Source organism: Pelobates fuscus, chromosome 11, assembly GCF_036172605.1.
Source record: "Pelobates fuscus isolate aPelFus1 chromosome 11, aPelFus1.pri, whole genome shotgun sequence".
Lineage (NCBI taxonomy): Eukaryota > Metazoa > Chordata > Amphibia > Anura > Pelobatidae > Pelobates > Pelobates fuscus.
In genome coordinates, this window is record NC_086327.1 from 32,670,628 (window position 1) to 32,691,012 (window position 20,385).

Genomic DNA, 20,385 nt, shown 5'->3' on the forward strand with positions numbered 1-20,385 from the left:
AAGAACTCTGATAGAGTTGTATTGACCAGAGAAGCAACCAACCATTCTCCAAAATAAACTCAAGCATACCCTTCACACATTTCCAACCTCCTGTAACAGCACCTAGAGTAGTAGTTTTCAACCAGTGTTCCCAGGGTCACCTCAAAGTGTTCCATGACCATATTGCCTTTAGGGCTGTAGTAGTCTGAATGCAATTCCTTAAATGTTTTTTTTTTGTTTTGTTTTTTGTTTTTTGTTTTTTGGGGGGGGGTTCAGACAGGTGTCAGCATTGAAAGGCCTATCCTCACCTGGCAATCAATTAAAGCTGATAAGTCAGTTCGGCTAGAGATATGCGTATCTTTCTAATAAGGTTTCAATAAATGTGATATTTATGAAATGGCAATATCCTGGAACTGTCCATCTCTTTGAAGTGTCCCGTGGTGAAAATAAAAAAAAATAAAAAGTTTGGAAACCACAGATCTAGAACAGGAATCTCATTTACCAGATGGAAGCTAGCATCAGTCTGACTCATGGTTTCATCAAGTCTATAAATGATCCAGATGGGTGGCTCCAAACCAATAAATAAATACAGAGTAATCTGTCCATGTGATGTGTGTCATGTACGCTGTTCCTTTACAGAAACTCTGCGTTTGGGTTTCCCAAAACAATCAAGAAGATACACCTAACCTACCAGAATTACAGGTTCTATCTAATGCAGCAATTGATTCCATAAGGTTTAAAGACATGCACCAAAAGGTCAGATGAGTAACTGAAGATTAACAAAGGTGAAACTATTAACATTCAAACATCGACTATATAACTAGGACTAGGTGGTTTGTGGCATTTACACGTATGGCACCAAATAGTCACACTTTATAGATGAACATCAATTCACTCCTTATACATGCAATGAGACTTTGATGACTGCATATATCATCGGGGGTTTTAAGTATGAAATATGTCTTAATAAAATAAAAATAAAAAAACGTCTGTTTAGCAATGAAAAATTAGAAAAAGGTATAACTAAAACACAAGAAAGGTGATAACAGTACATACAACCAAACATAGTGCAGTATTGCTTGGCATTCTGGCTTGTTTTTTAGGTCTTCATCGATACATTTTCCCTACAATGAAATAATTGTCACAATTGAAATAATTTAATATAGTTAACAATAAAAAACATACCTCCCAGGTTTATGTATGCTTCCTTGCAGGTGATCTCTAACCTCATCATATGTTTGGAAGGCCATATATCCAGGGTGTGTGACTGCCAGCAACATCCAATTCTGCAATAAAGTGTCCCAAGGCTGGGTACAAAAAAAAAAAATAAATTAAGGGAAAGGGGCGTTGAATCATAGATGGGAAATCAATGAATGAGTACTATTACTAGATGTATCTAGCTGTAGGGTTTAAGTTAAACTTCAGCTTAATTAAGTACTTTTTGTGTATAGGACGTGCCTCTGCAGTCTCACTGCTTAATTCTCCACCATTTAGAAGTTAAATCACTATAGTTTCTGATTATGCCATCCTAGCCACACCTCCCATGGCTGTGATTGACACAGCCACTTGAAAAAAAAAAAGAGAGGTTAACTTGCTTTTGAAGTTTTAATCTCTGTAGTTTTAATCTCTTTAAGCTCTGTAGACTGAATTTTAATCACGCACAGCAGGCTCCTCCAGAGTCTAGCATGCTATTAATGGTGCAGGAGATAAGAAATTCTAAATTAAACAGACTGTGCAATAAAGGAAGTTTAAACACTAGATCGCTCTTTACAGGAAGTGTTTAGGAATGCTTATGAAAGTCACATGCATGGAGGGGTTAGTAGGGCTGTATAAACAAAGTGATTTAACTCCTTAATGACAGATAATTTAGCAGTGAGACTGCAGGGGCATGATCTATACATCAAAACTTCTTCATTAAGCAAAACTTGTTTTGATCCCAGATCAGAAAAATCAGTATGTTTTCATTACATTAAACATGACCCTAAAATACTGTAGGATATGAGAGAGTCAGCTCCAGACTCTGTGACCCTGAGAATATGATCAATTATCATTAGATAATGAGCTTGGGGTAAACCATGAAATCCAGATTCACGTGTTGAAAATTCCTTCATATGGGCATAACAAAATTAAAACTTTCTACCTTAATCAGATATAAATAACTAAAATAATCACTATGACTTCAATATATAATGAAGCTGAACCAGTTTTATCCCAAGTTATGTCAAGTTTGGTTGGAACACAGCACAGACAAAGAAGGAGAAATTTTGTGAGTATTTTAGATCCACAAAACATAGGTCTTCAGAGAGCTGGACCGAATAGAGCTTTATTTAAAAATGATCATTTTATGGGTTTAACAACAACTGGTGTTTCGAAGACATAGGGTTTTCAATTACGATACCATTGTAACAACGTATGTAAAGAGCCAGTGGGTTCACACGCATCCCAGTTGTTCAAGTTGCAGCTCAACTCCCAACAATGACCTTTAACTAAGACAGAATACTAAACTATGTATAACATTTGATTGCAACTACATCAATAATAAACATCAGTGGTTTAAGTTTAAATGCCACTAAAAACTTTCAAATTAATAAAAAAAAATTCAAGCTGTTAAATGTAGACTATAGTTTAATAAAGGACCAGAAAAAAGTTGTTTGGGGATAATTTTGGGGGAATTACAGCCTGAAGAAAACAGACGTATACAGTATCACATGCGATACAAGCTACTTAGTGATATAGCGCCTGCCACCAGAAATTAACCGTAGATGTATCATAACGCCAAGAAATGTAACGCCAGTTAAGCAGCAGATATCGTTATACTCAGGCTGTCGTGGAATGAGTTCCTCTCACTGGTCCACTGAAAGCCACTCAGGCTTAGCATTTGGTAAATGGTACTCTGTTTGGATCTTCTGTATATGATGCACATGAAAATCTCTCATGAAGGTGAGATGGTTGGAAGAAAGTGCATGCATACAAGTCATTTTGCTAGTATTCTTAGCACAGTATAAACATAGGACAAACCTGTATTTCAAGGTGATTATGTGAGGTTAGATGTAGTATAAAGTATAGATTGTTTTTTGTTTGTTTTGTTTTCTAAAGTTTATTTAAAAACATGTAAACGTGGAGTCTGGGGTTATAGATGATTGATGCTGTAAAGGTACAAAATACAAACTCAGCAGAATGTTGCAAGCCAAGCTTCAATCCAATCAAGTCTTTCCATGTAGGCTTCCGCCTGCAGATATTACCAGTTAATTCCCACCTAATGACAGATTTATGTTGATCTTCTCGCTGAAGAAGTACAATATATGTATTACAGTGCTACATTGAAACGTTGACAAAAATGACTTCCTGGGCTATTCACTAAATTGAGAAGTCAAAGTGAATTTAAAATTTGAAGACAAAGTAGGCAAACTTTAAAACATACCTGATTTAGATAACTTTTCCAATTTAGATATTTTGTCCAAATTGTAAATTGACTTTGAATTCTCACATTAGTGAATAACCCTGCATGCTTTAAAGCTTTATGTTCTAGATGTGTTTATCAGACGAAAACATTAATATTCATTCATCCTTACTATCCAACATATGCTTGTAAACCTATATCTCACAACATCTCGCTACACCACTCAACGCCATGTTAAAGTGAAACAGTCTCATCCCCGGAAATGTAATATTATGCTTCCTTATCCCTTATCGTTTACAAATATTTATTTATGAGGTGTTAAAAAAAAAAAATTAAGCAATCTACACCTCTTTAGCCGTAATTGTGAGTCTCCATCTTATTTATTTATAAAATATTTTACCAGGAAAGATACATTGCGATTTCTCTCGTTTTCAAATATGTCCCACAAATCATTGCATTGTTACAGTTAGGGTACAATAAAATACAAAAACAATATTAATACACAATAAATACAACATTTAACAGAACAGGTAGGACATATATAATCAACCATGACAGGTGCATTCTGTTTTGAGGTATGTAGAGAGGGATCTCTTAAAGGACTTTAGGCTTAGGGAAGATTTTAAATTGTGCGGGAGGTCGTTCCACAATTGCGGCGCTCTGTAGGAGAAGGATGATCGGGCTGCTTTCTTTTTGTATTGAGGTAGACTAAGTAAAGTGTTGGTACTGGATCAGAGGTTATAGGAAGTGGGGAAATCATTGTGTTCAGGTAGGGTGGGAGTTTCCCAGAAAAGCTCTTAAACACAAGGCTGGAAAGATGACGGGTGCGCCTGGATTCCAATGTTATAAGGTTTCTACTTTGCATTCTGGCGTAAAAAAAAAAAAATTATATTTCTTATCCTCATTTGCAATTAGTGCCCTGGCTGTGCCTGACCTGAACTGGAGTGGTAAGTTACTTGCTAAATCCAGAATATAAATGTAAAAGAAAACAAAATAGAACGTGAAAAAAGGTTAACAGAAGTTAGAGTTGAATTTCAATGTTTAAAACAATAGTGTGAATTTCAGAAGTGGCAGTACTTCAACTGACCAGTTCTGTGAATACTTACCTGGCCTGTTTATCTTGGATTTATCTGTATAACATCATTACATGGGCTGAAAAGAGACTTTCAGACTTTCTCACAAATGTTTTTGCTGTTTATCCAAAAGAAGGCAAAAAACCCAGTTTGAAGCACTTTCTAATTTTGCAACAAACTAGGAAAAAAATCCTTCTTGACCCCAGAATGGCAGTTAGATCTCTCCGTGTATTAAGAAGCTGTTACCCCACATATTAAAAAAAATATATATATATCCCTGAATATTATATTTTTGCAAGTATTCATCCAGTTGCTGTTCGATCATCTGTTAAGCATAGAGGCTGATAAAACCACCTGTTCAAGCACAGAATGCCACATCCTTATTGTTCGTATTTTTTTATATTACTTTAGCATAAATAAAGACATAACAGTTATTTAAAAAAATAAATACTATTTAATGAATAAATAAAGATTGCTAAATTATTTGGGAAGTCTTTACCTGGAAAAGCCGTGTGAAGATGTCAAACTCAAATACCGAGATGCAGTCATTACAGGTGAGGTCAATAGTGCTGCGTAGTGCAGATTCAAGGGGTCCGTCGCCTACCGGGTGTACAGTGTTAAGTCCTGCTTTAAATTCACTCCACTTCACCAAGCACCTGTTATAATTTAAAAAAAGGATAACAATAACTTTGTAATATAGGGTGAACATTAAACCCTGAAATTGGGTTTGTATGGCAATATGTAAGTAAGGAATTAATGAAAAATATGTAAGTAAGGCATTAATGAATTAATGAAAAATCATATTGCTCATCTTGTACTTTGTTTACTTACCTTGTTGCAAATTTTTGAGTCCAGAATTTAGCAGCCTCTTGTTTAACAACTCGATATGAATTTCCTTGAAATTGTCCCCCCGGAAAAAAAGCTTTAAGCTCAGACAAAATGTGACTGAAGATTAATGACATCTTGGTGAGATTCCGCCTATTGGAAAATTTGATGGAGAGATATTACTTCACCAGAATGAAACGTAGTGCATTTCTTAGATCAAATATGACCCAGATAGTAAGCATAGCCTAGAACATGTCTATATTTTGTAAACAATTGCATAATGTTAAATAGTCATATACGATAGGTTGAGAAAAAAAAAAAAAGACAAATAGTTCCAAATTCAGCATTTGGCATTTCTATTTCTGATATTGATCAAAAAGAAGTTGAAAACTCCAGTTTGAAATGGTTTCCTGTTGTGCCATAATATTAAAATTCAATTATTTTCTGAGTCCAATATGACAATCACATTCTTTGTATATGAACTATAATTTTAAACAATCTTTTTTTTCCAAAAAAATAATAAAATGTATAAGATTTTTTTTAATAGCAAAATATGATACAAAGACAATTTAAAGAACATTTTCTTCTATTGTAACCTCAATAAATGTCCGATTTTCCTTTGTACACTCCTGCTAATGAACAGTTTTTAGAGACACCACTTTTTCCTTCCCATGATATTCTTGTTACAACAGGTGCTCAGAAGAATACTATTAATTCAAAGTGGGGTCTTAACATGTATTTCAACGTATACACATTAAATCTCATCTACTACTTTGGTGCTCAGTCCTGTAAAAAAACAAATGCACAAGTGGCATTCTACCAGACTACCACGACTTCCGATGCTTAGTGCAAGATCATTAGATAAAAAAGAAGTGGGCCCAGTACAGAAGCTGGACTCAGTACATCATTAATTATTATTTTTTTTATCCCATTTGAAAAAGGCTTAGTGGCGAAATGCGTTATGGTTATTTTAATTGTGCAATTTTCTTAATAAAAGTTTTTTTTGGTTACAAGATTGCGCCAATCATCTTTTTTTTTTTTTTAATTCTTTATTTTTGTTTGTGCAAGATTTGAACAGTTTGGCTTGCTACGCCACAACAGCTGTAGGAAGCCTTTCAATAGCAAAACATTACATGGCATGAGAAAAAACTGTGCACATTTTTTAAAGGTTTGAAGCCCATGGAACAGTGAAACAGGGGAGTGGGCCTTGACAAGGCCAGGAAGTAGGCAGGTGGAAAGGTTTGGGATGTTCAGGGCGGGGCTAAGTAGGGGAGGAGTCAGGTAGTGTAAATAGGCGGCCATCTTAAGTGAGGAGCCAGTTAATCTGAATTGCACTGACCTGTCACTTGTGGCTGGTCGGCGGAGTTCTTTTTTCTTTTTCTCCCTCTGCAGGTAATGGCGTCCCTAGAGGAGATTCTGGACGGAGTTCGGGCGGCGGTTCGTGATCGAGGGCTGGCGTGGCTGCATGAACAGATCGGGGCTGCTACCACCCACGCGGAGGGACCGGAGAGGAGGTCGGCGCGGAGGACCAGGCCGCCACAGAGGTTGAGCCCGGGAGAGGCCCCAGCGGCCCGGCGGCGGAGGAGCCCTTCAGCGGTCGGCGGTTCGGAGGCCGGACCGAGCACGGCGGCGGCGGAGGGAATGCGGCAGGCGCCTTCGGGCGGACCCGCCGGGCAGGCGACTGTGGGCGCAAAACGGAGGCCACGAAGTCAGAAGGCGCCCCGCGTAATGGCGGCCGGCGGGACAGCGGAAAGAGGGACTGCGGCACCTCCAGTGGACCATGCGGCTGCGGATGGGTTCACCCACGCGGCCAGTGGGCAACGGACTGAGCGTCCCGGTGAGTCAACCTCCAGCGGTATCACTGAGGGGCAAGGTGGGAATACTAGTCGGGTTACTACAGCACCAGCGGTCCGCCAGGCAGTGCGGGGAGACCAGGCCAGCAAGGGATCCGAAGGGGCGGCCGGAGGGAGGGCCAGGACTGAGATCAGTAGACTAGGAGTAGAGGACAGCGGAGCGGGTCGGGCGGCTCAGAGGGTCTCTGGAGCTAGGAAAGCGACAGGCGGCCTATCCTTAGGGGCTAGGGCAGGGTCAGACGGGGCGGCCGGTGGGGGGCCAGGCGCAGCGGCTGTGGGAGAGCCTGTGGTGTCAGCACGATACCGGGGAACTAGAGATGGCAGTATAGAGCGGGGGGGCCCATCCGGCTGCCCTCAGGTACGGCCTAGTGAAAAGGAAGCGGCAGCAAAGGGCCGGGGCGGCCAGCGGCGCAGCAGCGGCGCCAGGTGCAGCAGTGACAGGAGCTGGTCGGGAGGACGGGACAGCAGGGACAGGAGCCATTCACGGCTAGGCCGCAGTGAGTCCAGGTTCAGCGTCAGGGAGAGGAGAAGGAGGTCCAGGTCAGAGGAGGGGAGGCGGAGCAGAAGGCACAGTGGATCGAGATCTTCAGAGAGGAGCTTCAGGGAGCAGCGACGGGGAGAGCTCAGCAAGGGAGGTCGGAAAGAGCAGTGGAGAGGATCCAGGGCAGTCGGAGAAGAGCGTAGGGAGGAAGGGCGGGTAGGGAGCTACTCGGGCAGACTACCCAGGATGTCTTCTCCTTACAGGTCGCGGAGTAACTCACCAGCGGTTCCGAGGAGGGACCAGGCGGGCAGGAGTCGGCGTCTACTGGGAGCTCCAGTGTCAGAAATGGCGGATGGAGGGACAGCAACCCCGCGGCCTGCGGCGGCCAGGGGCATCAGCGGTGAGTCTACCTCTACACCACACCCGGGGACATTCATACATTGTTTGAAATCATTTATAGATTCGTGGTCAGAGGATAGGGAGCCACTTAGGTTTGATAGGGTTTGGTCAGCAGGTGAAGGCAGTGGGTCGGGGTTGGTGGGGGTATCCTCAGGAGTGACAGGTGGTACTAGGGAGGAAACGCGTCCCACTGATAAGCCTGACGGATCATCGGTGGGGGACGGGGTACTCGACGTGACGGGGGGGGACATTACGGAGGCAGCACGTCAGAATGTACATGTGTCCTTCGCGGGGCCGTTGGGTTGCCATTTGAAGGGGGAGGTGAAGGAGAAGATTGCGAAAGGGGAATTCGTGGAAATATTTTCCCTTCTTCCCCTGGAGGAATTCTTAGATTTAAAAGAGGAGGACAAAAAAGACGCCAAGAAGGAGGAGGAGGAGAAAAGGCGAAGGTATCGCAAGATACCGAAAACCTTCGGCAACTGGCTGCGAGCCTTTTGCATTTTGGCCAGTGTTATTGGGGAGAAGCGGCCGGAGTGCTGCTCCCAGTTGTTTTGTTACTTGGACGGAATCGGGGACGCATACCGCACCTATGGTGGGTTGGCATGGTGGAGGTATGACGAGCAGTTCCGCCAGCGACTGGCGGCCAACCCTTCCATGCGCTGGGACCAAATGGACCTGCCGCTTTGGATGCGGTTAATGATGGCGCAAAATAGTGCGCCCTTTCCAGGGACTGCCGGCACCGCTCCCGGGGGGGCGGTGGCGGCAGGTCAAAAGAAAGGTGCCTGCTGGGCCTTCAACGAAGGACAGTGTAAGTGGGGATCCGCTTGTAGATTCCGGCACGAATGCTCAGGGTGCGGCGGGAACCACGGGGTCAACAGGTGCTTCAAGAAAGGTAAGTCGGCCACAGGGGGAGGAGCAGCGGGAGCGGCCGCTCCCACAGCTCCCGCTGGGGGTGTCACCAGTGAAGGTAGGCGCGATGTTGCCTTGGCTAAGGCAATACGCTGATCAGGCTGTGGCAGAATTCCTTCGGGCGGGATTTGCCGAGGGTTTCAAAATTCCCTTCAAAGCCACGGGGCCGGGGGCACCTTGTGAGAACCTCAGGTCGGTCAGGGAACACCCGGGGGTTGTGCGGGAGAAGTTGGCCAAGGAGGTGCAAGCTGGGAGGATGGCAGGGCCATTTCCGGCTCCGCCCTTGGCGAATTTGAGGTTGTCACCATTGGGGGTGGTTCCCAAGAAGGAAGAGGGAAAGTTTCGTCTGATTCATCATTTATCGCACCCGAAAGGGTCTTCGGTGAATGATGACATCGACGCCGACCTATGCTCGGTCTCCTACACGTCATTCGACAAAGCCGTCGAGCTGGTTAGGAGAGCGGGGCGTGGGGCGCTGATGGCCAAGGTGGACGTGGAGGCGGCTTTTCGGCTGCTGCCCATACACCCGGACTGTCACCACCTGTTGGGGTGTCACTTTGAGGGTGCAATCTTCGTGGACTTGTGTCTGCCTATGGGTTGTTCCATCTCTTGTGCTTACTTCGAGAAGTTTAGTACCTTCTTGGAATGGGTGGTGCGCACGGAATCGGCAGGGGGTGCTGTAGTGCACTACCTGGATGATTTTCTGTGTGTCGGCCCACGGGACTCTGAGCGGTGTGCTCAGGTACTGAGGGTTTTTCAGCGGGTGGCGCATACCTTTGGGGTGCCGTTGGCGGGGGACAAGACGGTGGGCCCCACCACGTGCCTTAGCTTCTTGGGTCTCGAAATTGATTCGGAGCTCGGGGAATGCAGGCTGCCTAGGGATAAGCTGCGGCATCTGCGACAGCTAGTGGACGTGGTCAAGGGGGCAAGGAAGGTGACCTTGCGGGGGCTCCAGTCCCTCGTGGGGAGCCTTAATTTTGCGTGCAGGGTGATCCCCATGGGGAGGATATTTTGCCGGACGTTGGCGCAGGCAACGAGTGGGGTGCGGCGGCCGTCGCACTACATTCGGGTGTCGGCCGAGATGAAGGACGATTTGGGGGTTTGGGAACAGTTTTTGGGCAACTTTAACGGGACAGTGTTCTTTCGGGAACCGACGGTGTCGTCGGCAGCAATGAAGTTGTTTACAGACGCTTCCGGCAGTGTTGGTTTTGGGGCCTACTTGGCAGGTAAGTGGTGCGCGGAGGCGTGGCCGGAACCGTGGAAGGTGAGTCCTCTGATTAAGAACTTGGCGTTCTTGGAGTTGTTTCCCATCGTTGTAGCGGTGGTACTCTGGGGTACGGAGTTGGCTGACAAAAAGGTGGTATTCTATTCCGATAACATGGCGGTAGTGCAAGCGATCAATAGCTTGACCGCCTCGTCGCCCCCGGTAGTACGCCTGCTTCGACAATTAGTACTTAGTTGTATGTCATTCAACATAGTGTTCAGGGCTAGGCACATCCCGGGGCTCCAGAACGTGGTGGCTGACTCACTGTCTCGTTTTCAGTGGGAACGCTTCCGGGAGGCTGCGCCGGACGCGCTGGCCCAGGGTCAGGAGTGCCCGGGTGTGATGTGGCAACTCGGGACGGCCTGCTTGGAGACTGTGTGAGGAGGTCACTGGCGCCGAGCACGTGGGCGTCCTACGTAAAGGTTTGGAAACTGTGGGACGAGACGGTGGCTCAGGTGAGTAGCGCCCCTACGGAGGGGCAACGCTTGGATGCACTTTTGTGGTTACTCTGTCGACTGTTCGCGGCTCAGGCGTCGCCTGCCATGGTGGATAGGCATCTCTCTGCCTTGGCTTTCCTGTTTAAGTTCAATGGCTGGGTTGATGATACCAAACACTTCCTGGTCCGTCAGGCAGTGAAGGGATTCAAGAGGGGGAAGAAAACGGTTGACTCGCGTAGACCAGTGTCCTTTGAATTGTTGCGGGAGCTGGTGGGCGTTCTTCCGGGTATTTGCAGCTCCACATTTGAGGTGTCGTTGTTCACGGTGGCATTTGTGTGGGCTTTTTTCGGGGCTTTTCGGATCGGGGAGTTGGTGAGCGCAAACAAGAAGGGCCTTGGGGGTCTTCAGCTCACAGATGTGGAGGTTCGCGAGGACAGGGTGCGAATTCAGTTACGCCGTTCGAAGACGGACATTTTTGGCAAAGGTTGCGCAGTGGTGCTGTTCGGGTTGCCTGGGTCAGGGGTGTGCCCAGTTGAAAAGGGGTCGGAGTACCGGGCATTGCGCCCGGGGGGTGATGGTTGCTTCTTGGTGCACCAGGATGGCTCGGCCCTGTCGCGCTTCCAGTTCGCGAGGGTGTTTAGGATGGGGGTAAGTAAGCTGGGCCTAGAGCCAGGGCAATTTGGGACTCACTCCTTTAGAATTGGGGCGGCAACTGAGGCCGCACGGCTGGGACTGGGGGACGAGAGGATTAAACGCATAGGGAGGTGGGAATCCTTGCGTTTTAGATCATACGTTAGACCAGATAGGCTGGTGTGAGCAGGGCGATGGGATGCTGTGATGGAAGTGGAATCCATCTGTTTTGGTATTAACGTGTTTTTCTTTGCAGGATGGAAAGTGTGGATCTGGGGCCACTCGTATGTCTATTGGGCTCAGAAGAGGGCTGCTGTTCGGAGAAGTGGAGCACAGCTGGGTTTTACTCAAGGAGAAGTGTCGATTTCTTGGTTTGGCTTTAGGGGGTTTAGCTGGCAAAGCCTTAGTAGTTTGTTGTTTAGCAGGTTGGCCGGGGGGTCTGCTCCAGACATAGTTTTATTACACGGGGGTGGGAATGATTTGGGTCTGATTCCGCAAAGGGAGTTGGTTAGACGGATGAAGAGAGACGTGGATCGGCTGTTGGACCTGGTCCCTGGCGTGGTGGTGGTGTGGTCGGAAATGGTCCCCCGTTTCACGTGGCGGCACGCCAGGGATCCAGCTGCAGTGGCTCGATGCAGGGGCAAGGTTAACAGGGCAATGGCGAGTTTTGTGCGGCGATTGGGGGGTATTGTAGTTCGGCATAGGGAACTGGAGGACATGCTTCCGGGCTATTTTAGGAGAGACGGGGTACACTTGTCAGACGTGGGTTGTGACTTGCTCAATCTAGGCTTTCAGGAAGGGATTAGCTTGGCCCTGTTTCAGGGTGGTGGGGGGCGCACATGTCCTTAAGGGATCAAGTCATGTGCTATGGCGGAACAGGGCGTGTTAAAGCCAGGAGTTAGATGGAATTGGGAATGGACAGGCCAAGGCCTAGGCTGGAGTAGGCCAGATGGATTAGATGTTGGTAGGTTCAAGCTCTTCGGTGGCTACGAACCTAGGGGGTAGGGGTGTCTGGGTACACCCCTACAGTTAACAGATGGTTTTGGGGCCTCTCTGGTAGGCCGTGTGTTTCTGGTTATATGTTAAGTGAATGTTAATTATTGTTCAAAAGATAGGGTCATTGTCAGGGGTATTGTACGGGGGGATAGTAATATAATGTTAGATGGACAATGACCCTAAATTGTTAATTTATTTATTTACATATTTAATAATTAATAAAGCTGTGGACGTTATAATCCAACAGATAAATTCGGTGTCAGTGTTTTATTAAAGGTAAACTAAAATGGCACCTGCCGAATAACGACGGTGCATATGTCATGAAGCCCATGGAACAGTGAAACAGGGGAGTGGGCCTTGACAAGGCCAGGAAGTAGGCAGGTGGAAAGGTTTGGGATGTTCAGGGCGGGGCTAAGTAGGGGAGGAGTCAGGTAGTGTAAATAGGCGGCCATCTTAAGTGAGGAGCCAGTTAATCTGAATTGCACTGACCTGTCACTTGTCCCACCCTCCCTCCCTATAGTTGAGTTTTGATCCCGTTTGGTCACAGCGGCGGGAACAGGGCGTGTTAAAGCCAGGAGTTAGATGGAATTGGGAATGGACAGGCCAAGGCCTAGGCTGGAGTAGGCCAGATGGATTAGATGTTGGTAGGTTCAAGCTCTTCGGTGGCTACGAACCTAGGGGGTAGGGGTGTCTGGGTACACCCCTACAGTTAACAGATGGTTTTGGGGCCTCTCTGGTAGGCCGTGTGTTTCTGGTTATATGTTAAGTGAATGTTAATTATTGTTCAAAAGATAGGGTCATTGTCAGGGGTATTGTACGGGGGGATAGTAATATAATGTTAGATGGACAATGACCCTAAATTGTTAATTTATTTATTTACATATTTAATAATTAATAAAGCTGTGGACGTTATAATCCAACAGATAAATTCGGTGTCAGTGTTTTATTTAAGGTAAACTAAAATGGCACCTGCCGAATAACGACGGTGCATATGTCAAGAGGAAACTAGATTTTCTTAGATTAACATATCTATATGAATAAGCTTATTCGTGGGTTGATGCTAGCAGGGTAATTTCTTACAGAGGTACTACGCTGTTGTTTTGAGCGTGTTAGGGAGGGAGATGAACGGGATTCTTAACTACGCTTTATGAAGGAACAGTGGAAACAGATTGGCAGTAGCTTGATAAGTTCTGGATCCGTGTAGCCTGTTCGCTAAATTGGCAGCCTGTCGTCCCAGTAATAGGGAGGGCAGATTTAGGGTGCTCGGGTATGTTGTAGAATTCTAAGCATGCTGACGGGTATTATAAGTGTAAAAGCTCAACACTATGGGGACCTTCACCTAGTAGGTGGGCACAGGTTAAAGACAGTTCGCTTAAACAATACTAGCAATGCAGGTGTGCACAAAATTCACCCAGGGGGTCACTGGATCACACAGTTGTACTGTGGCACAAATCTTCAGCAAGGCATGGATCGTGATAAGTGCCAGGGGAGTAGTAATTTAAGAATATCAGCAATGTACAAGTCCCCTGGGGAGTATACTACACATCTCGCTAGCTGTAACATGCTCTTAGTTTGCAGTGTAGGGCATGTCTGCCGTGAGGCTCAGCTTTGGGTGCTTCAGCCGATGCCCAGTGCTGGGATTTCCCTGATTTTGGCGTTAGGAGCCCCCTCGATGGTGTCTCTGCGGTGGGATTTAGCTTCATCGTTATGCTGTGGGGTGGGCCCTTGTGTTGCGACCCGGTTGGATGCTGTGATCATAAGGGGCAGAAGTGTGCCGTGCTGGTCTCTGGAGTTTGGATCCGGTGAGGTGCGTGTGTGTGGGGCTTGTGTAGGGTTCCAGCGGGTGTGGGAGCTGGTGCTTATGCCTGAGCATCTTGGCGCCTTTTCCCGCTTTGTCGATCGCTGGCTTCTGCGTAGCCGGATAGCTGCTCTGGGAGCATGAGGTAGGGGATCATAGTGGCGGCGTCGAGCAACAGGGCGGATCCATTTGGACACTGCTCTCACCGCTTGACGCCGAGTCATTCCTTGGGTGCCGAGTGTCTTCCAAAAGCTTATACATAGCTGGTCAAAAGCCTCCATGGGCTGCACTGGCGGCTGGGTGCATGTGTTGTTTGGTTTAGGCCTTTGCTGGGTTGCCATCTTAGCTGCGTCTCGTTGGGGTAGTACCCCTGCAGGCTGCACAACCGGTGAATCCGTCAGCGGGCTCAGAGTGGTCAGTGGGGACCGGGATAACCCCCACCCGTCCAAGGGCGGGGGGTATGGAGCTTGCCGAGTCGCCCAGGAGGTCCGTGGTCGGGGAGAGCGGCCGTCTCACCCCGATACCAGCTCTGGTAGGCTGCACCTGGCATTCAGTGCCCCCGGTCTCGGCGGGCGTCGGAGTTGTATCCCTCGCTTCTGTGGTGCACTCCTAACGTGGGTAGTGCACCTTCGTGAGTCTTTGGGCTTCAAAGCCGATGTTATTTCACCGATTTTTGCCCGCCGGGCCGGAGCTCATGGAATCGGCGTCCACCTCGCTTGGCGGTCAGGCTCCGCCCCCATGCCAATCATCTTTTAATTACACATTTTTATATTTGGAATTTTTTGCCTGGCTTCTTTTACCTGCTTTTACCTTAGTTTGACTCCAAGTATATCCTGAGGTGGGGATCATACCACCCACGCTGATACCATAGTGCAGTTTGCCTGCACTCCACTTGTGAGTACAATTTTACTTATGTTTATTGCATTTTTATTTTACTGAGAGCACGATTAGTGGTCTTTTTATTTTTTCCTCTCCTGAGTGTTGGACATCACCCCTCTGGAGGACTCCTATTACATATTCTTTAAGGGGGGGTTATACCACTGCATGCTCTTCACACCCGAGCTGGATATAGCTCTTACAAATGTGAGTTGAACTTACTTATCCATTTATTTTATCTTCACTTGTCAATACATAGTGCACCATAGGTTTTTTCCATTCTTGTTTTACATACGAGCAAGAAGGCTGAACAACTTGAGGACACTACACCCAAAATTTAGCACTCCATAAAGACATGTACCTCTGTGTGAGACTATATTTTGGCTTTTATTTCATCTTTTTGGTGATTTTATTAGAACTTTAGTCCCACTGAGTTAGTGAGACTATACTAATTATATTGTCTTGGGACTATTGTATATACTAATATTACTACTTTTATTATTAATACCTACCTCTTGGCGCAGCCCTTCTTCTGTTTTTTTTGTGTCACATGTTTTATCTTCAGAGGGTTTGAGGGTTACCCTTTGTTGGGCCGCTGCCTTTATTGTATTTATACTAGCGCTGACCCTTCTCCCACTCTTTTTATTACATCATTAACCCGTTTTTCTCCGACGCGATAATTTGTATAAAATTACTGCAAGACCACTTTTTCCACCTCCCACATAGTATGCAAATTTTAATTAGAACATTTATACATTATAAAAATTATAGCGGGGGAGGGCTCAATGTCAATCAGTATATTACATTGATTATTTGTAAAGTCTTCTGGAATTTTTCACCCTTGCATCTTCTATATATGGGCATTTTGTTCATGTACAGACCTTTTTTTTTTTTTTACATTCTGTTGTCGTTTTATGAAGTTACAGTGCTACAGATTACATAATTCCCCTTAATAGTGCCCTCAAGCAAGAAATTTGATTTTTTTAAATTATTTGTTATACCTGTGTGTGTTGTGTTGATTCCCTTGATGTATTTAAAGGTTTCTATCATATCCCCCCTGTCTCGTCTTTCCTCCAAGCTATACATGTTAAGATCCTTTAACCTTTCCTTGTAAGTTTTATCCTGCAATCCATGAACCAGTTTAGTAGCCCTTCTCTGAACGCTCTCCAAAGTATCAATATCCTTCTGAACATACGATCTCCAGTACTGCGTACAATACTCCAAGTTAGGTCTCACCAGTGTTCTGTACAATCCCATATAATATTAAAAATTATTCTGACAATATTTTCGGAACGATCGACAAATACATAAAAAAAAATTAAATTGTGGGTCTTTTTTTTTTTTAAATATATCTCTAAACAGTAATTCTTAGATTTCCAATAAATGGTTAAATAATTTTCAAATAAAAATGACTCAGCAGTGAAGGCCCAAAATTGATCTCTAAATATTGTTCTTAAATACACGGACAAAATGGTTTCAGTGACATTACAAACAAAGTCCAAATTACTTAAAGCAAATAATCTCCCACTTAAGCATGAACACAAAGTCAAATACAAACCTGGCCACAGTTAAAATATATATATATTGGTATGTTGTTAGATTCCTCTGTATACTTATTTATTTTACCAGATCTCCAGGTAGAAAAACGACTATCTAAACATAGTCTAAAAATAAGCAATTTGCTCACAAACAAAACCTGTCTATGTCTCATATGTCACTTATGAAAACTGGTGGAACCCAAATGTTAATATCGGTCATAGGCTACTGAGGTGTAGTTTATTTTTCTGTACTTCAATCCCATCTAAATAAACCAAGCACTCTGTAGGTTTATTTTACAGCTTTTCTTAATCCCTTCATGTTAAAGCGGCACTGTCATGCCGAACTTACCTTTCCTCAATCTCTTCCTCTTCTCCCCCTCTCTCAGGATTTGTTATTCTTTTCTTCCTGTCTTCTTTAGTTTTCTTTAAAACCATAAGTCAAAGTAGGGACTGCCTTATGGAGGATTCCTCCGCTTGACCAGCTCTGACCAGCGGAGGAGCAAAGTGTGCTTCATTTCCGCTGGTCAGATCAATTTTCCCATAATCCTTACCTTTCCTCTGTGTTCCCGCGATGCTTCCTGTCATTTTAGACTATACTGCCGAATTGCGTTCTAACTCAATGAGAACAGTATGTTCGTTTCTTTTAGAACGCAATTCGGCACTTTGTTCGTGTCGGAATTTCATTAGAATGAATGAAACTCCAATCCTATTTGTGCTGTGGCTGCATCTTGCAGCCGCTTAGTAGATAACTCCCTAATTCCCACGGTATCAGGGAGCTGTCTTTCAGCCACATTTACTAATACTAAGTAAAGATTACTTAGTATTAGTAAATAATATGCCCCTACTCGCTATACCGCGGGTAGGGGCATGTCTAGTAAGCAGCCTGTGGCTGCTCACTGTAAAAAAACAAAATAAAACAAAAAAACCTAATAATCGCCTTGCGCGGCTGGTGGGGGCCCATAAATAACAATAAGGTAAGGGGTGGGGGGTGGAGGACAGTAGGTCCCCCACCTACTGTCCTCCACCCCCCACCCCTTACCATTTGACGTCTTCTTTTTTCTAAAATCTTCATTTTTTTAGCCCCAAAAAAGGCCAAATAAAAAGCCATCACACCCATCGAACTTAAAATAAAATTAAAAAAACAAGCGCAAAAAAATAAATCCTGACGAAAAATAAAAAATCAGACACTAAAAAACCATAATCCATCTTCACCCTTCAAGGGCCCGCCACATAAAAAAATGTGTCATTTTACACAGCGTGGGAAAATTCCAAAACACTTTCCCACGCTGTGTAAAATGACACAGAGCACTGTGATTGGATGGCTAGAAATCCATCCAATCACAGTGCTCTGTGTCATTTTACACAGTGTGGGAAAGTTCTCTGGAATTTTCCCACGCTGTGTAAAATGACACAGAGCACTGTGATTGGATGGCTAGAAATCCATCCAATCACAGTGCTCTGTGTCATTTTACACAGTGTGGGAAAGTTCTCTGGAATTTTCCCACGCTGTGTAAAAAGACACATAGCACTGTGATTGGATGGCTTGAAATCCATCCAATCACAGTCAAATGGTAAGGGGTGGGGGGTGGAGGACAGTAGGTAAAATGACACAGAGCACTGTGATTGGATTGATTTCAAGCCATCCAATCACAGTGCTCTGTGTCATTTTACACAGCGTGGGAAAATTCCAAAGAACTTTCCCACGCTGTGTAAAATGACACAGAGCACTCTGATTGGCTTAAACCCACCAATCAGAGTGTTCTTAGCCTAATTGCAGGGTGGGGCAAGGCTTTATAAGCCTTCCCTCGCCCTGCGTAGCTCAGTCTGCGCGGAGCCCTCCATGGGTGAAGATGGATTATTTTTTTGCGCTCGGGTTATTTCTTTTTCATCAGGTTTTTTTTTTTTGCTCTCGGGTTTTTTATTTTATTTTAAGTTCGACGGGTATGATGGCTTTTATTTGGCCTTTTTTGGGGCTGAAAAATTAAGATTTTAGAAAAAAGAAGACGTCAAACGGTAAGTTAATTTTTTTTTACAGGTTAGTTATTTTATTCCCCCTTCACTATTTTTACAGTGAGGGGGGTAGGTAGGGGATAGTTTGATTTGGGTGGAGGGGGTGACTAGAGGCTTGGGACCCCTATTCACCTTGATTGGGGGGGGGATTTTAATTTAGGGCCCCCACCCACCGCTCAGGGGTGGCGGCCGGGGGGGGGGGGGACAGTAGGGACCCCCCTTATTGTTTTTTTAGGGACCCCACCCACCGCTCAGGGGTGGGGGCCAGGGGGGAGGACGGTAGGTCCCCTCCCACCATTCTTATCTAGGGGTCCCACCCACCGCTCAGGGGTGGGGGCCGGGGGGAGGACAGTAGGTCCCCCCCTAATCTTTATTTAGGGCCCCCACCCACCGCTCAGTGGTGGGGGCCAGCGGGGGAGGACAGATGGTCCCCCCCCTCATTATCATTATGGCCCCCACCCGCCGCACAGAGGTGGGGGAAGGACAGTAGGTTCCCCCCCCCCTCATTATCATTATGGCCCCCACCCGCCACTCAGGGGTGGGGGCCTGGGGGGAGGACAGTAGGTCCCCCCCATTAACTTCATGGCCCCCACCCGCCACTCAGGGCTGGATTGGAGGTTAACCCTGCTTACTGAATAGCAATTCCACCATTGAAGTCAGATACAAACACAAAAATAGGTCCGCACTGATAAACAGGTAGTTAAAGGGACACTATAGTCACCCAGACCACTTCAGCTCAATGAAGTGGTCTGGGTGCAATGTCCCTCTGGTTTTAACCTTTCTGATGAAAACATTGCAGTTTCTTAGAAACTGCCATGTTTACATTGCAGGGTTAAGCCAGCCTCTAGTGGCTGTCTTCTGGACAGGCACTAGAGGCGCATCTGCAACGCTGGAGGCATATTATGCCTCCAGCACGCAGAGCGTCCATAGTAAAGCATTGAAAAATGCTTTCCTATTGACAGCTTGAATGCGCGAGCGGCACTTGCCACGCATGCGCATTCAGCTCCGCTGACATCGGCAGAGGGGGTGACATCGGTGGGGGAGGAGAGGTCACCAGCACCGAGGGAGCCCGGCGCTGGAATAAGGTAAGCTGCTAAAGGGGTTTTAACCCCTTCAGCGCCACGGGAGGGGGACCCTGAGGGTGGGGGCACCCTCAGTGCACTATAGTGTCAGGAAAACCACTATGTTTTCCTGATACAATAGTGATCCTTTAAAGAAGTCCGAGAGTGCTGATCATTATCTACAAATATATGTTTTTCCCTGGATTTCAAGCACCCGGCCAACACCAGCTACAAAGCGTGAGTGCAAGGATACTCTGAATATCTACACACACACACACACACATATATATAAAAATGATGAGGAAAAAAAAAAAAAAAAGTGGAAAATAAATCGTCCCAATCAAGGAGATAGAATGTCTCACATAAAGAGGAACCCTTTGTCCAGCTCTAATAAATATGAGTTTAATATCATCTACTATGATTTTACTCATAGTTTAACTGAGAAGCGAGCAAAAGAGGAAAAAGGAGAGCAGTATATATAAAAAAAAAAAATTCTAGATTTGCATGTTCTATACTTAATAATCATATATTATACACTGATCAGCGACAACATTAAAACCACTGACAGGTGAAGTGAATAACATTACTTATATCATTACAATGGCACCTGCCAAGTTGTGTGAACCGTCATTTTTTGAATGTCATATGTTGTAAGCAGTTAAAATTGACAAGCAAAAAATCTGGGTGACTTTGACAAGGGCCAAATAGTGATGGCTAGATGACAAGATCAGAGCATCTCCAAAACAGCAAGTCTTGTGGGGTGTTTCTTGTATGCAATGGTTAGTACTTGCCAATCAACAGGAACATGAGCATCAGAATTGGGCCACGGAGCAATATAATAAGATTGATTGGTCTG

At 45.4% G+C, this 20,385-nt stretch overlaps 1 protein-coding gene across 1 annotated transcript in view; it reads right to left on the reverse strand.

Moving 5' to 3' along the window:
• Positions 1–20,385, reverse strand: part of CBLC (Cbl proto-oncogene C) — a 70,323-nt gene that overhangs the window by 15,563 nt on the left and 34,375 nt on the right. Inside the window, exons 2-4 of the mRNA XM_063436884.1 lie at positions 5,284–5,430; positions 4,952–5,108; positions 1,165–1,286 (exon numbers count right to left, since the gene is read on the reverse strand). Coding sequence (XP_063292954.1) covers positions 1,165–1,286; positions 4,952–5,108; positions 5,284–5,430 — 426 coding nt within the window. The remainder of the gene's footprint in view (positions 1–1,164; positions 1,287–4,951; positions 5,109–5,283; positions 5,431–20,385) is intronic.